Source organism: Choloepus didactylus, chromosome 21 (assembly GCF_015220235.1).
Source record: "Choloepus didactylus isolate mChoDid1 chromosome 21, mChoDid1.pri, whole genome shotgun sequence".
NCBI classification, from domain to species: domain Eukaryota; kingdom Metazoa; phylum Chordata; class Mammalia; order Pilosa; family Megalonychidae; genus Choloepus; species Choloepus didactylus.
This window is the reverse complement of record NC_051327.1, coordinates 47,966,029-47,993,810: the sequence shown is the minus strand read 5'-3', so window position 1 is coordinate 47,993,810 and position 27,782 is coordinate 47,966,029. Positions and strand designations below refer to the sequence as shown.

The window sequence follows — 27,782 nt, the reverse complement described above, 5'->3', positions numbered from 1 at the left end:
TATGTAAAAATAGGAGAGTGCTCCCTAAAGTCTAATGTTCTGGGGCTCACTTGTTAGAGAGACACAAGAAAACATTCCCTTCCCTCTTCCTCCCTCCCCAGTCTCCCTCTGCTGCCTGCAGAGTAACACAAATCCCTCCAGTTGTTTGTTTTGGGCACTTGGGCCTTACTTAGAGAGAATTAGAACAAAGCTAGGGTGAAAACTGGCAGGACATGGCAGGACCAGGAGGGGCGGGAGGGTAGACACGGAGGAGGTGGCTTGGGGATAATGTGTTTGGAAAACAAAGAAGAGGGCAAAGATGCTCTAGACAGGGGAACAGAATGTGCTAAGCCATGGAGATATGAGAAAGTAAATGTTCTAGAACAGTGTGGCTGAGGCCAGGGCTGATTGGGGAAAAAGGAAGCTGAGTAAGGGGAAGATAAGCTCCCAAGGCTAAGAGCTTCAAAGGCCTTAATGAGGAGGTGGGACTTTGCCCTGGGGATCAACCAAATCCAGTTTGTATTTTACAGAGCTGATGGTCACACAGACCTTGGATTCTAGGGGGAAAAAAAAAAAAGTCTAGATAGAGGCAGGAGAGAGACAAGTTAGGAATGCAGGCAAAGTTCCCAAGAGCAGAGGTTGCAAACTGATGGCCCATGGGCCAGACTGGGCTCCAAAGTATGTTTTATTTGGCCCACGCCATACTTCTGAAATTTGGAGTTAGTTCCAAACATTTAAAAGTTGGAAGATTTTACATTAGAATATGGATTCCCTGCTTCTCTTGAAAATTCACCCGGCCACGCTGAGCAGGCGATGCCTCCAGTTTGTCTCATCTCCACCAGCTCCTACCCCTTTACACATCTCTCCAGCCACTAATTTATGTGACCTACCCATACTTGAGCTTGCAATCCCTGGCTCTAAAAGTTCTAGAAAAAGGGTGGTTGGGATGGGCATGCTGAGTGGAGAAACCAGCCTGAGCAAAGGCTTAGAGAAAATCGGGAAGACGCTCCGTGTTGGGGCTTTCTCATAGGGAAAGAGTGGGGCTGGGACTGCAGGGATGAAATGGGAAGGGGGCCTGGGAAGGTGAGCTGTCTCTACATAGTTTTCATCCTCATGCACCCCACTCTTTTCGCACCACCAGTTTCCAGTTATCAGACAGCGCTTTCTCACTCCCGGCTGCCTTTCCGCACGCAGCCCCAGCCGCCTGGGCTCGCTTTCCTCCCGTCTCTCTGTGAGCGCCCTGCGTTCCGGCTGCAGCCCGCGTCTAGTCACTGCCTGTTTGCAGGAGCCGCAAACACGGCTTGGGCTGGACAGAGTCCCCAGAACCCCAGTCTGCGACCTCTTCCCTGAGTAACTTTGTTCTCTTAAGTCTCGCCCCAAAAAGAATGGATGCCTGGATGGGAACGGATGGATGAATGAGTACATATCCGATTACAGAGCTTGCATTTGTTTTCCCTCGTTGAGAGAGCGAGACACAGGCTCCGCCCCACAAGCACAGACTGGGACAGTCTGGGGCAGCCTGGTCCCGCAGGGGCCGGGAGGCTGGACGAGGTGACCCTCTCAGATTCCCGCGAGTCCTATCTAACCTCTTTCTCGCCCCCTCGTGGGCTCTGACCCAGAAAAGACGGGGGTAGGAGGCTACAGAGGGAGCCGGCGGACGCTAGGACCCAGTGCGGCCGGCAGGCGGGGTGGGGGCGCCGTGTGCGGTTCCCACCGCGTGGGGAAAATCTGCGCGCTCAAGGCGCGCGACGGGAGGGTGCGGCGAGCCAGGGAGCGCGCGGCGGGGTGAGTGCACGTGCGCGAGAGCGCGCGCCGAGCGGGGCGGACAAAGGGGCGGACGGCGGCGCGCGGGCCGGAGGGCGGAGCCGCGAGCCGGGCGGGCAGGTGCGCGCGGGACGGAGGGCGGAGCCGCGATGCCGCGATGGAGAGCAGCCCGGGCGGGCGCCGGGGCCGGGGCCCGAGCTCCTGGCGGAGCGCAAGCCGGAGCCGGAGCCAGAGCCCGGGCCAGGCCGGGGTCCGGGACCGCAGGGCCGGGCTGCTCGTAGCGGCGGCGACGGAGCCCCCCAGCGGCTGAGGGGCTTCCTCCCGGCGCCTGCCGGTGGCCGGGACAAAGCCAGCCCCCGCAGCCGGGGAGCGCCAAGATCCCCTCACCACATCCAGGACCCGACGACAGCTCCAGCACAGAGCGACTCCCCAGCCTGGAAAGCGAGGACCTCGTCCGGATTTAGAAGACAGAGACCCCCTACGGTACCGCGAAGATTCCCCCTCTTCGATCTGGGCCCCCTAAGACCTAGGACGCAGAGACACCCCCCCCGTCCGGGATAACGGGGATCCCCCTCCCCAGATCCCGGTCAGTACAACTCCACACCTCAAGACACGAAGACCCAGTTCAGAACGCCTCTAGCTCAGGGGGGATCCCAGACCCCCCCCAACTCCAGAATAGCAAACCCCAAATCTAGAATAGCAAGAAATACCCCTCACCAGCAAGAGGCCTCGAGAACCCCCCACCCCCAGAGCTCCAAGACCGGGCCACTGAGCCCCTCGCGGCCCCCCTCGCATCCCGGCCCATGGTTGTGGCGCCCTGTGCCCCCGGGGCCGGGCTGGCGAAGACCGAGACGGCGCCCAGGCCCCCTGCCGCTACGTCCCCGCGGCCCCAGCCCAGGTAAGCCGGGCCCAGGTGAGGGGCGGCAGGTGAGGGGCCGCCCAGGTCCCTAGCCCTGCAGGTGGGGAGGGAAGTATTGGGTGCGCTCTCCCCCCTCCCCAGCGTCGCCATGGAGCCGAGGCTGAAGGACGTCTCTTTGTGTCTCGCCTGGAGGAACTGCCCCCTCCTCCTTTCCCTTCCCCCACCCCAGCTCCGTGGTTTGGGCACAGCTCTCTGGCCCCCGGGGGAGAGTGGTGGCAGAGTCCCCTGCGCCACTGGGGGGTGGGGTGGGGTGGAGAGTCCCCCCCAAATCTGCAAGCCTATAATGTGGGGACCCTTGGGTCCTGGAATATACAGCCTCCCCCACCCCAAGGCCAGGCTAAGTTCTCAAGTGAAGTCCCCTTGAGGGGAGGAGGTTTGGAGAGTGTCCACATGTGAGGGGGCCTGCAATGTGTGGCCCTAGGGTGGTGGCTGGGGCTTTGGATTTGTGTCTTTGTCTGTGAAGGAGCAGGGAAGGGGTGTGTTTGAGAGCGTCGGTGGGAATCCTTTATTTTCTCTTTGACCCCACTGTCCCCCGACCAAGGCCACAATGGGGGGGGGGTGTCTTCACCCAGCCATCATACTTTGTGCTTCCTGCAGGACAGCGAGGAACCAAGCCCTCCCCAAAGTGAGGTGCTAATTTCAGTGGGTGGGTGGGGACAGTCTAGATGAAGAAGCCATTTCGGGTCAGGGCACCTTTCTGTCCCCATGTGCCCCAGGGGCAGCCAACCCAAGGCTTTCCCTCCTCCCTTTTCTGACCTCCAAAACCTAGGTTGGGGCCAAACCTAGGTTTGGGTCAGTGTGTCCTGGACAACCAAGGGGCAATTTCAGCGTCTCACTTTCCAGGCAGTGTACAAAGCATAACCCCAACTCAGATGTCAGTGGGGTCCTGAACCCCAGATCCTGCAGCTCTTGGGGAAGCTGAGAGGCCCGGGGGATGTCATTCCCTAAAATTCCAGGTCTGATGTCCTGAGAAGGGGCAGGATGGTCACAAGGGAACACACTGGGCTGCCCCAGCCTTGGGTATGTCTTTCCTCGGGGCGTCACCCAGTCTCTCCCCTCTGAGCCCTCTGCAGACAAGCAGGGTTGCTGACTCCAATTGACAGGTGAGCAAACTGAGACTCAGGGAGGCAGGTGGCCCCGCCCCAGTTTCCTCTGTTCATTTATTCATTCAACCCTTTATCTACTGCCCTTGATGCGCCAGGCACTGGAGTCAGGGTCCTTCTTCCCTGACAACCTTTCCTGATCTCTCCTGGGCTGTCCTTGCTTGGCGTAGGCCACACTTGGTTGGGCCAGTCACAGTGCACCTGGCTGGGCCCAGCTGACCAGTTCTTGACCCCAAGCTTGAGGCACCTGGTCCCCATCCTGCTGCAGACTTGGGAGGCCCTGAGCCCGGAGCAGGCAAGTCCCCTTCTCCCTCTTACCCAACACCAAGTTCCCCCACCCCCATCTGCTGCTGTCACTGACAGAGGGGGAGTATGTGACCAGCAGGAGTGGAGGGCAGGGGGTGCCTCAGGCCAGAGCTTCCGTAACCCCTCCTGCAAATTCAAGGACAGTTGAGGCCAACTGCCTCTACCCAGGCGGTGGGGGAGCCAGCTGCCCTGAGGGCTGGGTGACCTTGGACAAGCATGTGGCATTTCCCAGAGATAATGATGGAAACAAGCCACTCACTCTGCAGCCAGTGGGGTGGACACAACTTGAAGTTAGGCTGTGAGAAGCATTCAGGAGTGTCCTACCCATCTCTTAAGCAAGTTTGTTTCCCCCGTGGGTTCTCAAAAGCCCGGGGCCTTGTCACACAACCCTCTGGCATCAAAGCGGAGCAAGAGGCCGGAGAGCAGAGATTTGAGTCACTGTGACCAGGGACAGTGGAGGAAGATCTCACCCCTCACTAACCTGCAGGGGCCCCCCGTTGAGTCCAGAATCAAGTGCAACCTCTAGCTCAGCCATCAAAATCCTTTGCAGCCTGGCCCAAAGCCCTCTCTTCAGCATCAACTCCCCCTCCTCACTCATCTCACTGCCCCCTAATTCCCTCACTCCACCATGTCTTAGTATGTCTGTCTGCCTCCACCCCTCCTTCTGATCGGAGCTGGGCTGGCACATAGTAGGGAACCAAATTTGATTGGCTGATAGACCGGTTGTCTTGGAGACAGTGGCATGTGTCTCCATGTGCTGTGAGAGTTGGTGTCCACGTCGGCTCCAGGTCCGACCCAGGGCCCACGTCTTATCCAGCACATGCCACAGGTCAGTGGCCTGTGGACCCAGCTTATAGACACAGCTTATAGACACATCCTGGGGGACCCAGCCAGTGTTGAATATGTTTGTTGCCAGCTGGGAGATTTTACATTCAAACACTGGTTTTCAGATCCTCTTGAAGAAAATCAGATGATCTTGCAGCCCCTGGCTGGAACTGAAGAGTGACAGCCTTCTTTAGACAGCTGGTCTGTTCACTCATTTACATGACCTGCTGGCCTCTGCTGTAGACATCTGGGTTCAGAGGCTCGGGGTGGAGGCCAGAAAATGTTTGCTCAGCGGGTGACCTTTGTGTGCTTTTAGCGCACATGGGCACTGCCTGCCTCCCCAACAGCCAAGTTAAAACCTGCTCGGAGCAGAGTCCATCCCAGGTCTTTAAGGCCAGAGCTTCGCCAACCTGACTCCACTTTCCCCTCTTTGCCATGTCTGTAGCTTGCCCCCCGCCCCTGTGCTAGAGGGATTTGGCCACCAGAAATCTGTTTTCTGCCCCACTTGCCAGGAGGCAAAAACCTGGGGCTCTAAGCTCAGGTCATGCTGAGGACTCAGGTGAGGGCTGCTCGCTGGGCCTCACTTTACCCCTCTGCAAGAGAGAAATTGGACTAGAGGGCCCCTCAATTCTAAGCTTCCTCCTTGATCTAACTTTCTTAGACTGAGTCTGAATTTCTCTTAAGTTTTGATGAGACAGGAGGGTTGGGGGCCTAGATGTAGAAGTCGCTCAAAAATATCCACTGACAGATGTTGCCAAGTAGTGGGGCCAAGGGCCAGTCCTGGGCCCATCCACTGGGCATGGCCCTGGAAGGGACTGTGCCATCTTCCTGGATGAAGGTCCACAGCTGTCCCAGGTCAGAGGAGACAGCAGAGCACCATGGTTGCCAGCTTGGGCTCTGGGCTCTACCAGAGAGCGAATCCCACATAGGTGCTGTGTGATCTTGGGCAAGTTACTTAACCTCTCTGGGCCTTAGCTTACTCATCTCTAAATCAGGGTTAATGCCCACCTCATTTGGTCATCAGGGGGATGAAATGAGCTAACGCCTGAAAAGGGCCTCGAACAGGGTGTGGCACATAAAAAGTGCTCTTTGTAAAAGGGTCATTGGCAAGTGGATGGCTAACCATTGGTGATTTTTCTTCATTGGTTTGCCCCCAGCTGGACTGGCCCCCTGACCAGTCTGGGGAGGTGGGAGGGCTTTTGGTCTTATCCCCAAGAAAGGGGCAAGGGATCTTTGAGAGGTGGAACTGTGTATGCTAAAGAACATGGAGGTTTGCCCCTGCTCCAGGCTGGGGGGTTAAGCCTGAGAGTCTGGGAGGATCCTTCCAGAAACTTGGCCTGTAGTTCTGCCTGAGGGGTGGCCTGGCTGAAGTTCGGAAGTTAAGGCCCTCTTTCTTCTCAGCCTCTGCCTTCCAGGTGAGGTGCCAGCCCGGGCTTCCTGCTGGAGGGATTCCTAGAAGTTTCCTGCCCCGGGCAGATGGGCCTCAGGCCAGCACCTTCTCCAGGCCTGGAGACTTCCCCAAACCACCCACTCCCTCCCCCACCCTACTAGCAGCTAGGCCTGGAAGGGTCCGTTAAAGCCTCCATCCTCTCTCCCACCCACCCCTGCTCCCCTGCCACCTCCCTTCCACAGCTTGGCCACAGCCTGGAAAGGGGACAGATCCAGATTCCCAGCTCAGTCCTCACTTCTGGGGTCCTGTAATGTCAGGGTTGGAAGGAAGCAGTGGTACATTTTTCAGTGTCAAGTGCTTCAAGCCGGGCCCTGGACATCGTTGGGCTCTGGGCTCAACCGGGGAGTGAATCCCACGTAGGTGCTGTGTGATCTTGGGCAAGTTACTTAACCTCTCTGGGCCTTCGCTTACTCATCTATAAATCAGGGTTAATGCCTACCTCATTAGCGCTACACAGTTGGAACATGGGACTCAGAGAGGCCTGCGTAACCCAACAAGTGAAGGGCAGAGCAGGGATTTGAGCTCAGCTCTCATCTACCAAAGGTTTATGTGAAGCTGGTGCCAGACCACCCAGGTTCGAATCCCACTTTCCCGCCCACCAGCTGCATGACCTTGGACGGGTCACTGACCCTCGGTGCCTCAGTTTCTTCTGACGTAGAATGAGGTTAAGAACAGCTCCTACTTCCTAGGTCATTGTAAGGATGAAATGAACCAGGTACAGATAAAGCACTTTCAACAGCGCCTGCTACTTAAGTGTTTGCTCTTATTCTTTCTGCTGGAGCCTGCAAACGAGCTGGTCCAAGGCCTGGGGGAGCCACTATGGCACCCCACTGCACAAGCACCCTTTCCCTGAGGCCTTAGCCAGTCACTGAAGAGGCAGAAAAGGTTCCAACTGCCACTGGGCACTGGGAGGGCCCCGAGGGCAGGCAGACAGGGCAGGGATCAGGGTCTGCTGGAAAGGACAGAGCAGCCTCCTTCTCCAAAGGGGCTGCACAGCTCCCTGGCCCTCCTCCTCCAGGGCAGCTTCCCTGGGTCTGTTGGAGCCCACCATCCTAGCTGAAAGGAACCTACTTGCCCCTAAGCATAGGTCTCCCAAATCTCCTGCGCCAGAGCCCAAGGCCCTGCAGGGAGACCTTCCACCTGGGAGCTCAGGTCCTGCCAGCCCTGAACGTCAAGTGTCTCCAGGAGGGGCAGTGGGGCCGACAGTTAATGACTAACCACAGAGCTTAGTGGTACAGAGCACAGTCCCTAGATCCGGCTGTGTGACCTTGAACCAGGTGCTTAACCTCTCTGGGCCTTAGATCCCTCCTCTGTAAAAAGGAGGACAGCGTTAGTGCCTGCCTTGCAGGGTTGTTGCGAGGATTAAGTGAATGAAGGTGAAGTGCTATGAAGGGTGCCTGGCACCTATAAACAAGTGTTTGCTGTTTAATATTCATCCTCAAAAGCGCTCAGCAGAAAGGAATTTTAGCCCCACTTTTGCAGATGAAATAAATGGAGGCTCAGAGTGAAGGTGTTTGCTCAAGGCTCCCTATGTGGAATTCGGGAAAGAGTCTGCCTTCCTTTCTGCCATTCACACCAGGCCTGCCGGGCAAGGCCAGAGAGCCAGAAGGACCCAAACGTATCACTCAGCCTTCCAGTCCCCATGCCTCTGCTCACACAGGACAGGAGCTGCAGCAGGGAGGTACATGCAGCTCGGGCCCAGGGGACTCCCCCAGGAGCTTCTAAGGCTTCCCTCACCCCTTCCCCAGGCCCTCCAAGGCCCGTGGTGGGATGCTACTGGAGACTGGACTCAGAATCTCCAAGCACAAGGCCCAGACCAGGTTCACACTGCCTCTCCTCACCTCTTGGGACCTGATGCACAGGCTGGCTTCAGGAAGGGATTGCTCAGGTCTGGGTTTTGCAGTGCCATGGCTCCCTGCCTCACCCAGGTCTGCCACCTGCCCCCATGCTTCCAGCTTCATCTCCTGCCCCTCGCCTGTTGCCCACCACACAGCACCACACTGGTCTCCTCACTGATGCGGCAGCACACCATGCACAGCTCCACCTCTGGGCCTTTGCACCTGTTCCCTCTGCCAGGAAAGCGCCTCCGCCATGATGTCCTCCTGGTTTGCAGCCTTCTCAGGGAGGCCTTTCCTGACCATTGCATCTAAAACTCCACTCCCTTCTCGCTGCTTGTTTTCCCCTATAGAACTTCTTACTGTCTGATATACATCTCTCACTCATCTCCGTAGTGTCAGCTCCAAAACTGGAATATAAGCTCCTTGAGGGCAGAGCCATTAGTTTGGTTCGCAAATGTATTCCAGATCCAAGAACAGTGCTAGCACATAGTAGGTGCTCAACAAATATTTATTCAATGAATTAATGAAGTAATAATAGTAGCTACTATGGAATGTTCTAGAGCCAATCAGCCTTGGTTCAAATATTCTTTAAGCTACTTCCTAGCTGTATGACACTGGACACATCACTCAGTCTTCCCCTCTCTGAGACTCAGTTTCCCAAGCTGCAAAATGAGGATAATGATAGCAGCTACTCCTAAGGTTGTTGTGAGGTTTAAATGAGTTGATATATGTAAAATATTTATACTTTAAGTGATTCATAAGTGTTGGGTATTACTAATCATACTTTTATCTACACCATCATTATCCCCACTTTACTGATGAGGAAGTGGTGGCACAGAGAGATTAAGTGACTGACCCAAAGCCACATAGCTAGAAATGATGGTGACTGAGCACTCACCCAAACCTGTCTGAATCGGGGCCCCAGGCTCCTAAGCTGGGCTTCGTTCCCCAACCCTGTCCATCTGTAGGAGAAGGAAAGGAGGAGGAGGTGAGGGCTGTAACTGGGGCAGGTTGTCTCTTCTGGGAGATGACCCCGCCATCTCTCCGGCAGCCACCCAGCCAAGGCCCTGCCCTCCACTCCTGTGGATGCCCCCCGAGCACCGGGCTACCTGCCTGTCCCAGGCAACAAGGCTGAAGGTCCACCAGAAAGCTTCCCCAGCTCATTCCAAAGTCACAGGGGCTGGGAGGGATGGTGAGGCCCAGGACTCCCACCTCCCCACAGGGCCTTGCTGGGAAGGGCCAGAGGAGAGCCTGTTCCCAGCCCTGGGTACCAGCTGTAGGCAGACGGAGTCATGGTCTATTAATAACCAGCCAGGATGTGCCCCAGGGAAGGGGCAGACTGCGCACCAGCTGGGAGGGGAGGCTGAGAGAGAGGCGGGAGCCAAAGACAGGGCCTCACGGTGCAAGGGGAACCCCAGGCTGCCTCTGGTGGGGAGGGCAGGAAGGAGGAATGTGTGTTTGCAGTTTCTGCTGCTTGGTCTTGGGAAAGTCCCAATTCCTCTTCTCTGAACCTCAGTCTCTTCATCTGAGAAATCTCCACAGTCCTGTCTGGCTCAGGTGTGTTCAGGGGGTGAGATTTGGCAGAATTAGAATGACCCCCATTTACAGAATAGAAAACTGAGGCACAGTGGGAGACAGCCTTCCCAAGACTGCCCGAAGGGCCAGTGATAGAACCAAGGTCCCAGGCCCCTCTCTGTCCGGAATATTCTTGCCGAGCATGTGTTCTGTGCCAAGCACTTGAAGCAGTGCCTGTTTAATCCTTTCAGTAGCCCAGCAGGTTAGATGGCAGTCTCAGCCCAATTTTACTGATGGGCAAACTGAGGCTCAGGAGGTGGTACAACCTACCCAAGTCACAGGGCTAAGAAGAGGTGGAGCCAGGATTTGCAATCTGAGGTGAAGAAGGAGAAAGAGATTTGAGAATATTCTTCTCCTCCTTTTGAACCAGAATAGACTGTTTGGTGGAGTCCGTGTTCGTGTCGAAGGACTAAGAGGAGGGAGTCTTATCTACAGTCTCTTGGGGGCTCCGTGGGGCCCTGGCCCCCAGATGTTACAAGAAGTGTGGTGCATAGGGACATTTTTCAGGGGAGATGGTCCTGAGCCCAGGGTGACCCATGAAAGGGTAAGAATCGCTGGATTAGCCCAGTTTATAGACTGGAAAACTGAAGAGAAGGGGTTGGCCAGGGCTCCCTGGGGCCCAGCAGCCAAGGCCAGAGCCTTTTCCAAGCACCTCACAGACCTCTTTCTGGGGTCCCAGGGGCCAGCTCTGGGACCCCCACTCACTGGCGTGAATAGGTGAGTCTACACCGGGGTCAGCGCATCCTTCAGGGAAGGGGTTGAGAGGCAGAGAGTGAGACTCACAGGTGCCCCCACCTTCCCTCCCACACCTTCCTTCTGCATGAGCATTGCTACAGTGGGATTGGACCTGGTGGAATGTTTCATTCCTTCCCCTGCCTCCATTCACTTAGTTCCCACTCCTCTCCCCTGGGATTCATTTGTTTATTCATTCATTCTCCCATTCAACAACTTTTTGTTATGTGCCAGGCACTGTGCTCGGTGTTGGAGGGATACAGCAATGAACAGGACCAACAAAGTCCCTGTCCTCTCGATGCTTAAGTTCTCGCTGGAGAGAGACAGTCACAGTAGATGTCCTGAGATGGTAGATTATGTAATATGGTAGAAAGTGATTCATTTTATGGGAGAAAAATAGGGCAGGGTAAGGGGGGCTGGGAGGGCAGGAGGGAGCCCTGGTAGAGAAGGTGCCATTTGAGCAGCCTTGGAGGAAGCAGTGGTGCAAGCCCTGTGGGTATCTGGGGGGAGAGCAGTCCAGGCAGGGGGAACAGCCTCCACTTGGGGAGCCACGGGGAGACCAGCGCAGGGAGACCAGCGTGCCTGGAGCAGAGGAAGGGAGGGAGGAGATGAGTAAACTCAGGGCCACTGGCAGGACTTTGGAATGAGCTGGAGCCTTTGGAGGGTGTCGATTGGAGGAGCAGTGTCATCTGATCGGGTTTTGATGGGCTCCCTGGCTGCTGTGTCAAGAATAGACTGTGGGGGGTGGGGAGTGGGGGGAAGTGGGGGACCATTTAGGAACTTACTGCAGTAGCTGAGAGTTGACGAGACGAGCTTGAGTGAGCAAATGACTGGAGCAAGTGTCGAGGGCGATCAGGCACTTGTATTAATTTCTGGTGCATTATTCCTGAGTTACTTATGCAAATACAAGAGAATATCTATTCTTTTTTCTCCCATTTCAAGGTAGCAGAAACGGAGGTCCAGAGATGGTGAGGCCTTCCCCCAAGGCTGCCCAGGGAGTGGGCGGCAGCTGCTGTGCTCCACCGAGAAGCAGGCCTTTCTTCGCAGCTCGGGGAGGGCCAGTGGCACAGCCCTCTGGGGGACATTGGGCATGCTACTAAAATTCCAAGTACACTTGTCATTTGACCCGGCAGCCCCATTTCCAGAATTCATAATACAGAGACACTTGCACTCTGTGAAATGATTTGTGTACAAGGTGACTCATTGTTTGTAATAGCAAAAAGTGGGACCTAACCCTAGTGGATATCCATCTCATCCATACATACCTTTTCAGCCCTGGGCCCTGGGCTCCAATTCTACAGCAGTTCCTCCAGGCCCAGATCCTTAGCCTTGTCAGGTCCCCGCTCTCCTTGGACTTAGGGCTGGGCTGACCCTGGGTGCTGTCCACTTGGGTGGTGCTGAAGACAGTGAGGCCACAGGGAGGCCCGGGACAGCAGACCAGGGACCCAGAGTAAAGAAGGGGAGTCAAGTAGGGGGAAGTCAGAGGTTCAGTCTCTGGCTCTGAGTGACCTTGGGCAAGTTGCTTCACCTCTCTGAGCCTCAGGGTCCTTATCTGTGAAATGGGGTTGCTTGGAATATCAAACAGGGGCAGCAATGTAAATAAAGCCTTGGCAAATTGAGAAAATAAATGGTAATTGTTACTATACCAATATGGAGACAGCAAAGCTTAGAGGTTAAGCCTTTGGACACCAGAGTGGTAAGGCCTGGATTTGAACCCCGGCTTTGCCACTTATTGGATGGATGACCTGGATGAGGTAACATGCCCTCTCTGTGCCTCAGTTTCCTTATCTGGAAATTGGGATTGATAATAGTTCCTATGTTGTAATGTGGTTGTAAGGATTAGATGAATTAATTCATGTGACGCACTTGGCACATGGCAGGGGTTCCCTGAGTGTTAGCTATCATCAGCATTTTCGTATCCATTATTATTATCATCATCATTCTCTCTGTAGCACCTCCGGCCTCTCTGTTCACAACCACCAGTGTCACACACACTGCCACTCCCATTGGGGCTGAGTTGGTGGCTGGGGCTGTTAGAGCTAGCACCTTGCCCTGTGGATGCCCCAGCTTCTAGTCCAGCTCTGCCACTGATTTTCCATGTGACTTCTTGAGCAAATCACCATTCCTCTCTGACCGTCAGTCTCTGCATCTGTAAAACAATGCTAATGACACCTCACCCCATGTCCCTGGGGAAGTAGCTGTGAGCCTCAAGTTTACGTTCAGGAAAGCCAAGATAGAAAAGTTACAACTTCCCAAACACATTGAGAATTATTCACTAGCATTTGTCACACCCTGGCTAAGTGCTAGAAATAGCAAAATGATTAAGGCATGGGGCTTGTTTTTAAGGAGCTTAAGGACCTCTTGGGTTTCTTACTGGGTTGTTAATCCCCTTCAAGGCCACTCGGTGTCACCTCCTCCAGGAAGCCACCTTGATCCCCACTGCCCAGTGCCCTCTTTGGAAATGCTGTATTGACCACTGCCTGCTTGACCTCATGGTTATCTGTGTCCAAAATGTATCTCCTTGCTTTGTAGGCTCATGCCCTCTGTCTGCCACATTGCTCTAATCTACCGGACCCACGCCAGCACCCAGCACAGTGCCTGGGCCTGAGTAGGTATATTTGTCTGGAATCTTTAGGTTGCAAGTTACATTAACCCAACTCACACTGGCTTAAGCCATGTGAAACAAAGGAGTATAACTGGCTTTAGACATGCCTGGATCCAGGTGCTCAAAGTCATTAGGAACTTCTCCACCTTCCAGCTCTGTTATCTCTTTGTTGCTTCATTCACAGGCAACTTCTCCCCTCATGGTGGCAAAGCCAGCCACCAGCAACTCCAGGCCTGTGTCCCCCAGCTTTGTAGCCCAGGGGTGAAAGAGCATCTCCTTCCTGATACCTGCAGCAAAAGTTCTAGAGCTAGCTCTCACTGCATCACCCTGGGTCACATTTTCATCTCTGAGCTGGTCACGTGGCCTGGAGGATGGGCTGTATCTGCATGGGTCACCCTGCCCCAAAAGCTGCAGTGGAGACGACCCCCTTGAACTACACAGGCAGAGAGAAGGATCATTACCTGTAAAAGGGGAGTGGGTGCTGGTCAGGATAAACACCTGACCATTCAAGAAACCACTGAAATGTGTGCCCAAGGTAAGGACTGAGTCAAAGCTGGACTAAATACAATTTATCAGACTACATGTATAGGGAGCAACCGGAGAGAGTGAGCCTGGAGGCCAGTGAGGGGAGAACGTGAGGGGTTGCAGCGAGAGCTGGCTCGGCATGCAGGCCAAGGGAATGGAGCAAAGTGAGGCTGTGGGGAGACCAGAGAGGTTCCCTGAACCCCACGGTGCCTGAAATTCCACCATGATGACTGCTTTTCATGATAAAAGCTCAGCACAATCAGCCAGTCAGTGGCCTCCCTCCAGGCCACTGAGTTTTCAAGGATACCTTGGCAGCATCCAGGGGCCCAAAAAAGAGGATCTGGGCATGGGACAGAGAATCTTAGAATCCCAGTGAGAGTCAGCAAGACCTGGCTGACATCACTGATTCCCCAGCGATGGGCACCCAGCCACTGCCTCGATGCCGCAGTGACAGAGAACTCACTCCCTGCCCACAACGACCATGTGAATCATCTTATTTTGAGTTGCTATCCGCCTGGGTCTGCCTTCAGGGTGCATAGAGCAGGGGGCCTGAAGCCTGGGAGCCTGAGATCGAATCCCAGCTCTGCTACTTAATAGCTGTGGACCTCGGGCAATCACTTAGCCCCTCTGTGCCTCGGTGTCCCTTTCTGTAAAATGGGGATCGTGATAACACCTTCCTCCCAGGATTGTCAGGATTGTTAAATGAATGAATCCACAGTGTTTGGCACAGAGCCTGGCATGGTTCATCAGTATTGTTCTCCCACGAGACACGCTGAGAAAAGGGCCTCCTTCCCCGACAGGCTGGTCACCCTCCACCCACACCTGTAACTGGGTCCATGTGACTTGTCTGGTCACATTCCAGGCAGTCACACTGAGGTTCAAATCTTAGCTCTTTTGCTATATAACCCATGCATTATGGTACTGCCAGCTGCTATAACAAAAATGCCCCCATAACCGAGCAGCATAACACAATAGACCTTTGCTTCCAGCTCACACAACAGAGTAGAGTGGCCAATCCTCATGAGCAGGAGGCCTTCTACACAGTGATTTGGGGCCCCAGGCTCCTCCCACCTTGTGGCTCCACCAGGTAGGGGCCTGCACTCCTCTGCACCAAGCTGGTTGGTGTACAGAAGAAGAGGGAATAGCGAAGCTCTTACACAATTCTTCAAAGCCCCATCCTGGAAGTGACATGCATCACTTCTGCTCACATCCCCTTGGGGAAAACCGGCACGTGGCCACACTTGGATGCAAGGGAGGCTGGGATGTAGTTCCCTGCTGAACGGCCACTTTCCAGAAACAACTTTATATTCCAGAACAGGGAACATGAATTCTGGTGGACAGTTGACTATCTTTGCCGTACTCTGGGCAAAGGTCCTAGTAGGATGGGACCTTGAGCTTGTTCATTAACCTCTTCGGCCTCTCTTCCTTGTCTATAAAGTAGAACGCAGCACCAGATTGTGGCGGTGGTTGCACAGCTCTATGAATTTGCTAAAATCATTGAAGTGTACACTTAACAATAGGTGGATTTTGTGGTATGTAAGCTATATCTCAATAAAGCCTTTTTTAAAAGATGGGAAACATCGTGGCCCCTTCACAGGGTGGTTGTGAGGACTCAGTGAGTGAAATTTTGCCAAGTGGTCACTGGGGGTGGAGGGGGAAAGGGCTTCAGAGCAGGCCTCTATTGGGTTATGGGGTGGGTATGGTTTTCACAAGAATGGCACCCAGCTAGAGCACTGCCCACAGGAAGTGGTAGACGGTTCAGTCTTGCTTCTTGCTTGGGAAGTCCTCCCCCTGTATCCCCCTCTGTGACCCTGGGAGCATATGGCTGCCCACCCAGCCCTGCCCAGCCCAGAGGGCCAGAGCATTTGTGTTCACAGCCAGGACTTCAGCCTTGATGAGTGGTGACACACACCTGCCCTCTGCAATGCAGGTGGGAGATGAGGGGCTTGCCTTAGGGGCAGCGAGGATGCACGCTTGAGGTGCAAGGGCTGAGGGGCCCCCCAGGGTGGCACAGTCAACCAGAGTGGGGGGGATGCGGTGCCACCTGCACAGAGTGAGGTCAGCCAGGGCCCCCCCCACCCCGGCCCTATGTGCTTGGAAGTCCACAGCCATCCTGTACCCAGCCGCGCTTTCAAGCGAATGCACTGATGCCAGCACATGCTTGCAACTGCTCCACAAGGTCGATGAGGCTGACTTCCCTCTCTGGGCCTCAGTTTCTCCTCTTAAAAAGGAGCAGATGTCCCCAACGCATGGGTCTGCCATGAGGATTAAATGAGTTAATGTGTGCAAAGCACCCAGGGTAGTGCTTTGGACCCAGTCAGCACTCAGCAGGAGCTGAACGAGTGTGTGGGTGTGGTGAGGCCCTGCTCTGTTCTGGGCCTCAGTTTCCCCACCTGGCTCCTGAGCATGCTGGCTGAGATGTTTTCAACATTCTGACTTGGAAAAACATAACGGTTAAAAGTACCACCCTTGGACCCAATCCCAGCCCTTGCTGTGTGACTCTGGGCAATTTACTTAACCTCTCTGTGCTTCATGTTCCTCATCTTCAAATGGAGGTAAAAATAATACCCTTAGTGTTGTGAAGATTAAATAAGTTAATCCTGGATCAGGGCCTTGCACATGGGAAGGGCTAAGTGATAGCTGCTATTATTGTTGCTGTTGTTATTGTTGAGGTTGTTGTTTTCTTCATCGTACGGATGCAGAAGCTGAGACCCAGAGGTGCTGGGACTTGCTCAAGGTCACCCAGATGAAAAGTGGCGCATGTTATGATCAAGGCCAGGCCTGCTGAGCCTCAAGGCTCGAGCTGTCTCCACTGCTCCCCACTGCGCCTCCTAAGTCACATGCATCGTAACTGGGTCAGAGTCAGTGTGTACCTGGGGGGATGATGCAGCAGCAGGGACAGTGTGGATTAATTCCTTGTCTCCTGCTGACACCTTGCGGAGAACAGGCCTGAAGCAGGAGGCCCCAGGGAGAGGGATGTCGGGAAGGAAGGAAAGGCACGGGGACCCCAAAACTGGTCCCTAGGAACCACAGGAAGGGATGAGGGCGAGGGGTGAATCTTGGCCTGTTGAGAGGACACACAGGGACACAGCTGAGATCATCCCAAGACATTCAACAGGGGCCTTGGAGAGGGACAGGCAGGCCCTGCCTGAATCCTGGTGGTTCAGCAGAGGCAGAGACTAGCACCTGCTAGGGCAGCAGGGAAGGCTTCCTGGAGGAATGGGCCTAAGGATAAGGAGAGACAGGAGATGTAGGTGTGGGGGCAGGAGAGGCGAGGGCAGGCAGCGGAGGCCATTCAGGAATGGGGGAGGAGCCGGGGCAGGGACATTGATGCTGTAACGAAAAGAAGCAGTGCAGGGGAGTGGTCAGTGGAACCTGCGGGTGAGGGGCAAATGGAGGGCCCTTGACCCAGCCCTGTGTCTACCCTGGGCAACTATGAGGCCAGAAGTGCAGGGGTGGGCGAAGGCACCCAGCTGTCCCTGGGTGTGGGAAGGATGGAGGGATGGAGGGTTCTTTGCAACTTGCAATTGACAGCTAGCACCGAGGGGATGCAGAAACAGCCTGAAATGACCTGGCAGGGGTCCAGGCCCTGAGTGGAGGAGGTTGCACACAGGTTGCTGCACACACCTGCCCCCCCCCACCTCAGCAACCCCTGGGGAGTCCAAACACATCAGGAGAAGTAGGTCAGGAGAGCAGCCCAGCGTGTCCCCCTGACCTGCAGGAGGCAGGAGCTCCCAACAGGGAGGGGGTGTGTTCATCAAAGCCCCTCTGGACTCCCACGCACTCCCCAAAGGGCCCGAGGATGCTTCTATAGAAACAGCCTGACCTATCCCTGCTGCCATCAAAGGGAATCTCCTGTTCTCTAACTCCGAAGCTCATCACCCAGGGAGCGGGCAGGCATTTGATAGGGGTGGAAGAGGTGACCACTTCCAGTCCTGAAACCAGGGAACGACTGTTTGGAGGAGAAACCACCCTGAGTTAGCCCCAGTTGGTGGCTGCAGCAGAGGGGCCCCACGTTGTCCAGCCCGGAGCCCGGCCACAGAGCCTCGATGACGGGCGCCGTGCCTGGGTTTGGTTCAGCACACGGAGGGTGGCAGAGGGAGGGGCACAGGTCTGGTCTCTGACTGGACTTGGAGGGCAGTGCTGGGAGTCGTTTCAGACAGACCCCCTGGCATGCGCTCAGTTGGAACTCAACTAGGAGAGAAAAGGGCGTAGCTGGGGGCGGGAAGGTCCTAGTAGGATGGACCTTGAACTTGTTCATGAATGGAGAGGAGGGGGGCCGAGAGAGGGGGAATGAATGGGGAGCAGGTTCCCAAGGAAACTGAAGGGGGGGGGAGGGGAGTCCCTCCTCCCGCCGCCAGCTGAGAGGACGCCGCAGATGGAGCTCTGTTTGTGGCTGGGTGGGAGTCCAGGAAGTTCCCTGCTGACGCTCCCTCCTCTCCGTGTGAAGTGGGAGGCTGGGTCGTGGTGCTGAGAGTGAAGGGGAAGGCAGAGGAAGAGAAGGGAGATTGGGGCATGGGAGGGAGCCCGGGTGAGGGTGCTGGGCTCTTCCCTGCCGCTCCCAGTCTCCAGCCAGGCTGGGCTGCCCTGGCAGGAGAGAATGCAGATAACAGTAACAACCAGCACATCTCATCTCTGACTCGCATCCAGCACGCGCTGTGCACCAGGCACCAAGCTCTTCGCATCCCTTAACTCGTTCAATCCTCACACCAACCCTGGGAGGAAGGTAGTATTATTATATTCTTTCTATAGATGAGGAAACTGAGGCACAGGGACACCCAGCTAGCCAGGCCCTTTGGGTTGCACATCCATGGGCGCTCACAGATGGCGCCCCCGGGGCTGGCTTGCAGGGAGTGAGGGCCGAGGGGCAGGCTGTGGGGTGAGTGCTGGGGTGGTACACCTGGGACTAGGGGGCGGCATGTGACAGCACAGGGAGGGTGCGCCAGCGGCTGGGTCAGTCCTGGGCCTCCTGTGGGTGCACACACAGACACACATACCTGAACCTGCAAAAGCTGCAACCCCTCTTCCCCCCAATCCCAACTGCTTATTCCACAGACAAGAATCCCAAATGCAGAGTCACCCACTTGGAGGCTTAACACTTCAAGTCCCCCGGTCCCCAGCCCTGGACTCTACCCCCTGTAGCTCTCTGCTCTCCCAACACCCAAGGCTAGATACAAGGTCACCCAGCCCATGTGGAGACAAATCGGGAGCTGTGAGGGACCAGGAAGTCCACCCCAGCCTGTGTAGACACTAGAAGTGTGGGTGGAGGGGGTGGGCAAGGGCTGGGCCGTGGCGGGTCAGGAACTCTCCTCGTGCCTGGGGCAGGGGGCCGGGCAGGCCCCTGTGACTCCCACTGCAGGCGTGCGTACCTGAGTGGGTTGCATTTGTCGTCTGTGCTGGAGGGTGGAAGAGTGGGTGGCGTGTGTGATTGACTGTGAGATCCTGGCTGTCTGTGTGCTTGCGTGGCCATATCCGCCCCGTCCTGCCAAGCATTTTTGTCTGGGACAGTGGGATTAAGTCCAAGACTACGCGGCTGAAGCATTTGGTGGAAGTGATACGGCACCTCCCCTTCCCCCATTGCCTGCTCTTTCCTCAGCAGCCCATCTTGCCTTGCAAGGTAATATTTAATTCTGTGTTTGCTAGGTTCTTGTTCATCTCCCCACCAGAAGGTAAGTTCACTCTTTGGCCAGTGCCATGTCCCCAGGTCTTTTGAGTAGCGTCCGGCAAATACCAGGTGCTTGATAAATAGCTGTGAATTGAGAACCCGTGTGATAGGAAATACAATAGGCTTTGCCTGATATGGTGTCTGGAGGACCCAGTGAGACAAATGGTACCCAAGTGTGGAGGGGGACAGGGGCTGACTGAGGGGTGCTGGTTCAAGCCCGGGTCCCTGAAGCTTTGGGGAGTGACGCAGCCAAGGATGCTTGTCGCCCCCTCGTGGCCACCTTGGGCCTGGCATCTGGGCCCAGCCCCAGGGGTCTTGGGTGCTGGCCAGGGAGGAGGTGGGCGGAAGAGGGGACCCTGGCCTGCTGCCACACGCCATGCCACACCCCCCACAACAGGGAGAAGATGAGTGTGGGCTGCCCAGAGCCCGAGCCGCCCCACTCCCTGCCCTGCTGTGGGCCGGGGGCTACCCCTGGGCTGGGCGCAGGCGTGCCCCTTCTCACTGAAGACATGCAGGCACTGACCCTCCGCACGCTGGCCGCCAGTGACGTCACCAAGCACTATGAACTCGTCCGGGAGCTGGGCAAGGGCACCTACGGGAAGGTCGACCTGGTGGCCTACAAGGGCACAGGTGAGTGCCAGCAGGGTGGCAGGGCTTGAGGTTCTGGGTGGGGGTTTGTAGTTGGCCATCAGCCTTGGCTGGAGCCCTCTGTGCTCCCTGGGGAGTCAGGAGCCAGCAGGGAGGCAAAGTCAGTGACCCAGGTGGAGAGGCCAAGGCCCAAAGGGCCCCAGGAGGATACTGAGCAGGTGGGGCAAGGGAGGAATCTCGGGTGCAGTGCCCAGATTGGGGGTGGGCTGCTCTGGGCAAATCTGGGGTATCTGTGGGGTGGCCAAAGGGATGCACCTGGGACGTCTGGAGCTCAGGGGAGAGGTCGGGGCTGGTGGTGGCATTGGGGGCATCACCGGCCCTGGTGATGGCTGACCCCAAGGAGGTGGACCGAGAGCTGAGGGTGGGTCCTCAGGAACAGGGCACCACGCGTAAAGGGTGGTGCCAGAGGACCCTGTGAGGTCAGCTTGGCTGTCTCCATTTCTCAGAGGAGGAGACTGAGGCCCAGACCTTAGCCAAGGTCGTGCAGCTGCTGAGGGTTTGAACTAGGATGAGACCTCAGTAGTCAGCTCCAGGGCCTTCTGGATTAGCCACTGAGCCCAATGCCTTCCCCACACTGCGGGCTCACAGCTGTGTCCCCTCAGCCAGTCAGCATCAGGGTGGGGGTTGTTGTGTGAGCTCCCACAGCTGCACACACCTCGGGCAGGGTGCTTCCGTGCCAACCGAGGGCAGCAGGGGGAGCCCTGCATAAGGGCTCTGCCGAGCTTTGCTACTTGCTTGCTGTGTGACCTTCAGCAAATGACTTAACGTTTCTGTGCCTCAGTTTCTACCTCTGTAAAATAGGATAACATTAGAGCCCACCTCTTAGGGCTTTATGTAGAGTGAACCATGAATGGGAGGTGCTGAAGGCAGGGCCTGGGGCTGCAAGTGCTCTGTGGAGACGCCCTGGGCCCCGGTGGGTACAGGTGCCTGCCCAAACACAGCCTTGGGGCCATGCACCTGGCTGGCCCTCACCTCTCGGTGTCTAGTTTCTTCTTATTCACTCATCCATTTAACAAGTATTTGTTGAGCACCTACTATGTAGGCACTGGAGATACAGCAGTGAGGAGACAGGTTCCTGGGCTCAGGAGGCTTCGTTCTAGGCAGGGAAACTGATAAGATGATGAGAAAAAACGGGAGAGGGTGGAAGAGGCCCTCCCCACCACCGTGCCCCACTGAAGGCCCCAAGTCATACCCTCGGGCAAGCCCTTTCCCCTCTCCACCTGCGAGGTGAGGACAGCCATGCCCGCTGGCAGACAGGCACGGGTGTGTGTGAGGAGCAGGGGTGTGGGGAGAGGGGCTCTCCACCACTGTTCCTGCTGTCCCCATCAGGCACGAAAATGGCCCTGAAGTTTGTGAACAAGAGCAAAACCAAGCTGAAGAACTTCCTGCGGGAGGTGAGCATCACCAACAGCCTGTCCTCCAGCCCCTTCATCATCAAGGTCTTCGACGTGGTCTTTGAGACCGAGGACTGCTATGTCTTCGCCCAGGAGTATGCACCGGCCGGGGACCTGTTTGACATCATCCCTCCCCAGGTACTTGGGGGGGGATAGAGAGGGGAGGCAGCCTTCCCGGCCCCTGGAATGTAACGACAGTGGTCAGACCACTCATTTCATACACAAGGATTTACTGAGCACCTACTGTCTGCCTGGCGTTGTTTGGGGGGCTGACAGAGGTCCTGCCTTCGTGCTGGTGGGAGAAGCAGACACTGCCCAATAAAGCAGATGACAGATGAGCGCAGTGCTGTGAAAGGGCCAGGGTGGGGGGATAAAGTCCCACGGGCCCCTCCTCTGGAGTGCCACAGGAACTAGTGGGGGTACAGGGGGAGCTTCACGGGGGAGGTGGTCCCGGCACCTGGCAGACTCTAAGCTGGAATCGGCCCTGCCACTTGGACAAGTGAGAGCTCTCACAGCCTCAGTGTCCTTATCCGGGAAATGGGCATAATAGTAGCTGCTAACCGGAAGGATTTGAGGAGCCAGTGCAGGAAGGGGCCCTTAACGCAGCAGCTGGCAGAGTAGGTACTCGGTATGTGGGTGCTGTGGTCACCACAGAAAAGGATGGGGGGGGGCGACGCGGCGGAAAACCTCCCGGCCTGGGAGCGAACTGGTGAGCAGGTGGGCAGTGGGAGGGCAACTGGCGCCCGACTGAGAGGCGACTGGGAGGAGGAGGGAAACCGAGGGCGTTTTAAATGGTGGGGAGTGAGGGGGACACGAAGGTGAGGAGGGTCTGGGTAGGAGGGTGGGACTTGGGATGAGGGCTGGACCTCTGTGGAAATGGAGCCCGAAGCCCGGGCCTGGCATGAGAGGGCGCGGATGGGTGGGGGTGGGCGGGTGGCCCGACGGGGCGCGCACCCCCATCCCTGAGCGCGGCTCTCCCCCGCCCGGGCCCCGCAGGTGGGGCTCCCCGAGGACACGGTGAAGCGCTGCGTGCAGCAGCTGGGCCTGGCGCTGGACTTCATGCACGGGCGGCAGCTGGTCCACCGCGACATCAAGCCCGAGAACGTGCTGCTGTTCGACCGCGAGTGCCGCCGCGTGAAGCTGGCCGACTTCGGCATGACGCGCCGCGTGGGCTGCCGCGTGAAGCGCGTCAGCGGCACCATCCCGTACACGGCGCCCGAGGTGTGCCAGGCGGGCCGCGCCGACGGCTTCGCCGTGGACACGGGCGTAGACGTGTGGGCCTTCGGCGTGCTCATCTTCTGCGTCCTCACGGGCAACTTCCCGTGGGAGGCGGCGTCGGGCGCCGACGCCTTCTTCGAGGAGTTCGTGCGCTGGCAGCGGGGCCGCCTGCCGGGGCTGCCGTCGCAGTGGCGCCGCTTCACTGAGCCCGCGCTGCGCATGTTCCAGCGCCTCCTGGCCCTGGAGCCCGAGCGCCGCGGCCCGGCCAAGGAGGTCTTCCGCTTCCTCAAGCACGAGCTCACGTCGGAGCTGCGGCGCCGGCCCTCGCACCGCGCGCGCAAGCCCGCCGGGGACCGCCTGCCGCCCGCGGGGCCGCTGCGCCTCGAGGCGCCCGGGCCGCTCAAGCGGACCGTGCTGACCGAGAGCGGCAGCGGCGCCCGGCCCGGGCCCCCCGCCGTGGGGCCCGGGCCGGTCCCCATCCCCGTCCCAGTGCCCGTTCCTGTGCCCGTGCCCGAAGCCGGCCTGGCGCCCCCGGGCCCCCCCGGCAGGACCGACGGCCGCCCGGACAAGAGCAAAGGGCAGGTGGTGTTGGCCACGGCCATCGAGATCTGCGTCTGAGCCGCCCTCGGGCCGGGCGCCGGGCGCCGTGCGCGCAGCCGGGCGGGTGCGGGAAGCCGCCCTTGGCCTCCAGGAGCGCGCTCCGGCGGCAGCGGCGGCGAGAAGTCTCGAGCAGCCGCCTCTGCGGCGGGAGGGAATAGTGGTAGACCAGGCAGGGCCGCCCCGTCCGGAAGGCCGCGCGCCCCGCAGCGGGCTGGGTAGATAGATAGTCACCCAAAGACCTCTCGCCCGGCGTGGCGGGGTGGGGACTGGGCCCAGCGGAGCCGACGCCCCAGGCCCGAGGATTCCCAGGTCTCCTGACATCAGGAGTAAGGGAGCTTGGGGGCCCCGCCCCCCTGACAGCTCCCTGAACCCTGGAGCCCTGACGAGTTGCTCCAGGCCCATTGCACCTGCTCTGCGGATCACCCCACGTCCCGCCAGCGGCCTCGCTCCACTCTACCCCCTCCCCACCCTGGGCACAGAAAGGGACTGAAGCGTTGGGGCCAAGAAGGGGCAGAAGGTTCCCGGGCCACCAGTTGGGACCAGGATGATGCGCTGAGGACAGGGTGTGGCTCAGTGCGTCCTGCCCCTTTCCTGGAAGAGAAGGGAAGGAGCTGAGCCCCTTGCAAAATGTAGCAGATGTCAAGATGTTGGCATTGATGTGTGTGTGCAGGCACCGGGCTCCGGAATCTGATGAAACCCCAAGACTCCATCCCACCCGTAGTGCGAACACTGAACTCCTGAGCTCTCATCCTGCCCATTTCCCCCTATTGTCCTGACAGCTCCCTGGGACAGGACCCCCAGGCCAGGGTCTCAGCTGCCCCTGCATTCCTAGAGCTGGGGGGTGAGTGCAGAGCCTCAGGCAGGCTACCCCCACCCCCACCCCCACCCCGCAGCCGCACCTTCCCCATGCCCTGGGCCTCTCCCAGAGCCACTCGCATCCTGGCTGCCCTGGCCCAGATGCAGTAGCTGGGCTCCCAGCAGGGGGTTGGTGCCAGGAATTTCTCCTGGGTTTCTAGTTGGAGTCAAACCTGTCAACATCCAAACTGGGGCTGACCCCTCCCTACACCTGCCCAGTGTCAGGTACAGGTGTTTTCAGGAAGTGGGGTGCTGCATCTGTGGGGGTGAGGATGTGGGATGGGGGTGAGTGTGAATAGGCGTGCAAGCGGTTGCAGCCTGTGCGTGCCAGTGACTGCGCCCCGCCCCGCCCCAGCTTCCTCCCCAGGCAGCTGCCAGGAGGGCCTCCAGGCCTGCGTTTCACCACAGCCCTCAGGGAACCGGGCAAGTTGGTGCAGGCCCCGAGGCAGTCACCCTGAGGAGAGAACCTGACCTCCTCCAGTGCTCCCCCGCAGCCCTGCCCTCCCAGTGGGAGTCCAGGACCCGCAATAACCTCAACACAGGGGAAGCTGCACCCTCTCCCCCGACCCATGTCCTGGGCCACTGCTGCCAGGGTCTCCTCTGGGGTTCTGGGGCACTCGAGGGGTTTCCTCGATGGGCTGGGCTGGCTGGAGGGGGGCAGCCCCCCATCTCAGGCCTAGAGCCCCCACCCCTCCACTCACCCCTCATTCCTACCATGCAAAAGGGCTATAGGTCCCTCTGCCCTGCCCAGGGCCAGTTTACACAGTGTGCCCACCCCTCTTGAGAACCCCTTGCCCCCCCAGCCAGCATCGGGGCCCTCTACACGCCAAGTAAGTAGCAAAGACCCAACCCCCCCACTTGCCGTGGGCAAAATCTCAGAGCAGACCCCCCCATCACTGCCCCCAGCCCTCCTGGAGCCCCCGGGGCCGCCTCTCCCAGCCGCAACTTCTCCTTTTGCCTTAGGCCTCTCGACATCCTGATCTCTCCTGCAATAACAAGGGAGCGAGATTCCACAGTAGACCTCCTCGCGTGCGCCCCCCTCTCTGTTCAGGTCCCGTGCGGGAGCTTGCTCCCTCGTCGTAGTTTCTAGGGTGTTAGAGTCGGGAAGCGACCATAGATGTGTAGTCCAGCCCCCTCGTTGCCCAGGCGCAGAGAAGGGTGGCGAGCAGCCGGGCCCCAGCGCCGCCCCTGGCGGTCCCCGCCCGTCCCCTGCCGCCCACTCCTCTCCTGGTCGGGTGGGGACCCTTTGCCCCTTAGGAGAGGTGTCGGTCACAGATGTTTACCTCAGTTTATGTCGCTGTCGAAGAAAAATAAATAGCAAAAAATTAATTACACCGTAGACATGAAGACTTACTTAAAAGAAAAAAATCTCCCAAAAAAAAGAAATCCCTCCTCCCCGTGAAGGTACTGTGTGTGTGTGCGCGCGCGGGTGTGTGTGTGTCTGTCTATCTGTCCCCACCTTGGGCAGGCTGGGTCATCCCCAACCTCAGTTCTGGCCCCTGTCTGCCCTACATTCCCCCTGTCCTTCGGTGCTTCCCAGAGGCCCCTCTGAGCTGGCCTGTGGGGTGTGGGGAGCCCCTAGGGCGGGAGGTGGGGCCACAGGTCAACAGGAGGGTCGCCCACCAGGCCCCACTGAGCAGAGCCGCCCAGGCTGCCCGACGCTCCCTGAGCCCTGGCTGTGGCCAGTGGGACAGTCCTGGTGGCCGGCGTCTGGACCTGGGGCAGGGGCCCGGGTGAAATCCAGCTCTGGAGCCCCAGGCCTTTATGTCTTGCCACCCCCTCCCCCATGTGTTTGTAAATACTCTGGCATCCTTTGGCCCTGAGAAGGTTTTTAAGTGTGTTATTTACTTCTCTAAACATGACAATTGCTAAAAAATAAACGAAAGTTTAGAAAAATTACGACTGGGTAACCGTCTTGTTTCAGCTGGGGGTGGGGTGGGGTGGGGGAGGCACACAGCAGGGGCCATTCACAGAGTCACTGGGACTTCATCATCCTTGATAGGGTGGGACAGTTGTTCCAGAGTGAGGTCTGCAGAGTGGGTGAACAGCTCCTTCCAGTTTCCCAGGATCACTCTGGCCAGGAGAGGCCCAGACCAGGGCTCCTGGGGCTGGGGAAGGAGGAGCCAGGTTCCTGGGGAAAGGCCAGGGAGTTGCCCCTGGCCTGGCGGCCACCCTCAGCCCACAGCCCTTCAGACTGCACAGGAAACGGAGACAAAACCCAGAGGAACAGAACAGCACCCCTGCATGGCTGCCTCAGCCAGTCACGCTCTCCTGGGCTATTGCAGCAGCCTCACTGGTCTCCCCACTCCCTCTCCTGACTCTCTTCTGTCAATTCTCGGTGCAGCAGCCAGAGAGATTCTTTTAATAGATAAGTCACTCTGTTCAAAATCCTCACTAGCTCCATATTCTGCCTCCAACGTCCTGCATGCTCTGGGCTCTGGCCCCACTGCCGTCTTTTTTTTCACTGTTCCCAGGACACACTAATGTGCTCTCCCCTCAGGGACTCTGCACTTGCCTGGCAACCCCCACCCCCCCAGATCTCCCCGGGGCTTCACACCGACCCCCCCACCCAGCCCCTATCTCAGGGCTGCTCAAATGTTAACAGATCTGAGAAAACTTCCTAAGTAAGTACCCTACATGGAGCAGAAACCCCCCCACGCCCTACTCCCCTTACTCTGCTTTATATATACTGAGCGCTTATCACCACTTGCAATATCATGTATTTGTCTGTGATCCATCACCTCCGCCCCACTCGCCATCAGAATGTAAGTTCCGTGAGAGCAAAGACACTGCCACTGCGAGGAAATTGTTTGGCAGACTGCTCCCTGCCCCCCTGCCTGGTCCAGGGCTTGGAGCATAATAAGCCTCCAAAACTGTTTGTCCAATTAACAAATGAATTCCCAGTACTATTTTAGGGACCAAGGATGCAGCGATAAACAAGACAAACTATCCTTACCTTCTAAAGCTTACTTTCTAACAAGGAAAACACATGGCAAATAGGATACATCCTTATTTATGAAATAGGGGGAAGAAAGAGGAGAAAAAAGAAGAAAAGAAAAAAGAAAGAAAAGCAAAGAGGGGTGCGTGGGACGGGGAACCTGACCATATCAGCGAGGGAAAGACTCCTACCCAAGATTTTGATCTAGAATATGTTAAAGAAAAACACCAGCATTTCAAAACTTCAGCCTCTTCTCTGCCACAACTAGGGGAATGGTCCCTTTACTTCACAGACTGCTTTAATGCATGGTAACCTACAAACACAACCAGTATTACCTGGTTCCCCAAGTTGGTGTACAAGTAACATCACCTTGTGACAACTCCCAACATCAGGGAATTCCATGACTCAGCACTAGGGGGCACTGGTTTTCTGCTGCTTTCTTCTCTGCCACACGGCCTCACTGCTGAACCTGGTCCCTCACAGTCTCATCCATCCTCCGTGGCTGTAAAACCGTTGTGCTCTGCCCAGGAGGCTAGACCAGGAGGGCTGCCAGCCTCACCCACATGCTGCATTGGAACCCCACCATCCCCCGTAGCTCCCTAGGTCCTCACCTTAGCCTGGGTCACCCCTCCCTTGCTGACGGTGAGTTCCCTCTCCAGGGGCAGCCCATAGTCTTCACTGTGGACCAACTCAGTCCATCAAAGAGGTTCTAGTAACACTGAACGTCAGAAGGGAAGGGGATTGTATTCTTGCTTCCTTTCCTTGAAGGATGCTTCTGGAGCCCTGTGAAGTTTTCCCAACTCCTCCCCAGGGACAGCTGAGCAGCCTCAGAGGTCCGGCCGT

At 57.2% G+C, this 27,782-nt stretch overlaps 1 protein-coding gene across 2 annotated transcripts; it reads left to right on the top strand.

Annotated features, from left to right (window-relative positions):
• The first annotated feature begins 1,879 nt into the window (after positions 1–1,879).
• SBK1 (SH3 domain binding kinase 1) lies at positions 1,880–25,900 on the top strand. 2 transcript variants are annotated; one of them, XM_037815054.1, is made up of 4 exons: positions 1,880–2,641; positions 19,684–19,916; positions 21,264–21,466; positions 22,325–25,900. In XM_037815054.1, the coding sequence occupies exons 1-4, from the start codon at positions 2,547–2,549 to the stop codon at positions 23,162–23,164; spliced, it is 1,371 nt and encodes a 456-aa protein (XP_037670982.1). In that variant the 5' UTR covers positions 1,880–2,546; the 3' UTR covers positions 23,165–25,900. The 2 variants fall into 2 exon arrangements, with proteins under 2 accessions (XP_037670982.1, XP_037670983.1); XM_037815055.1 differs by lacking the exon at positions 1,880–2,641 and adding an exon at positions 18,088–18,347.
• Positions 25,901–27,782: the final 1,882 nt, after the last annotated feature.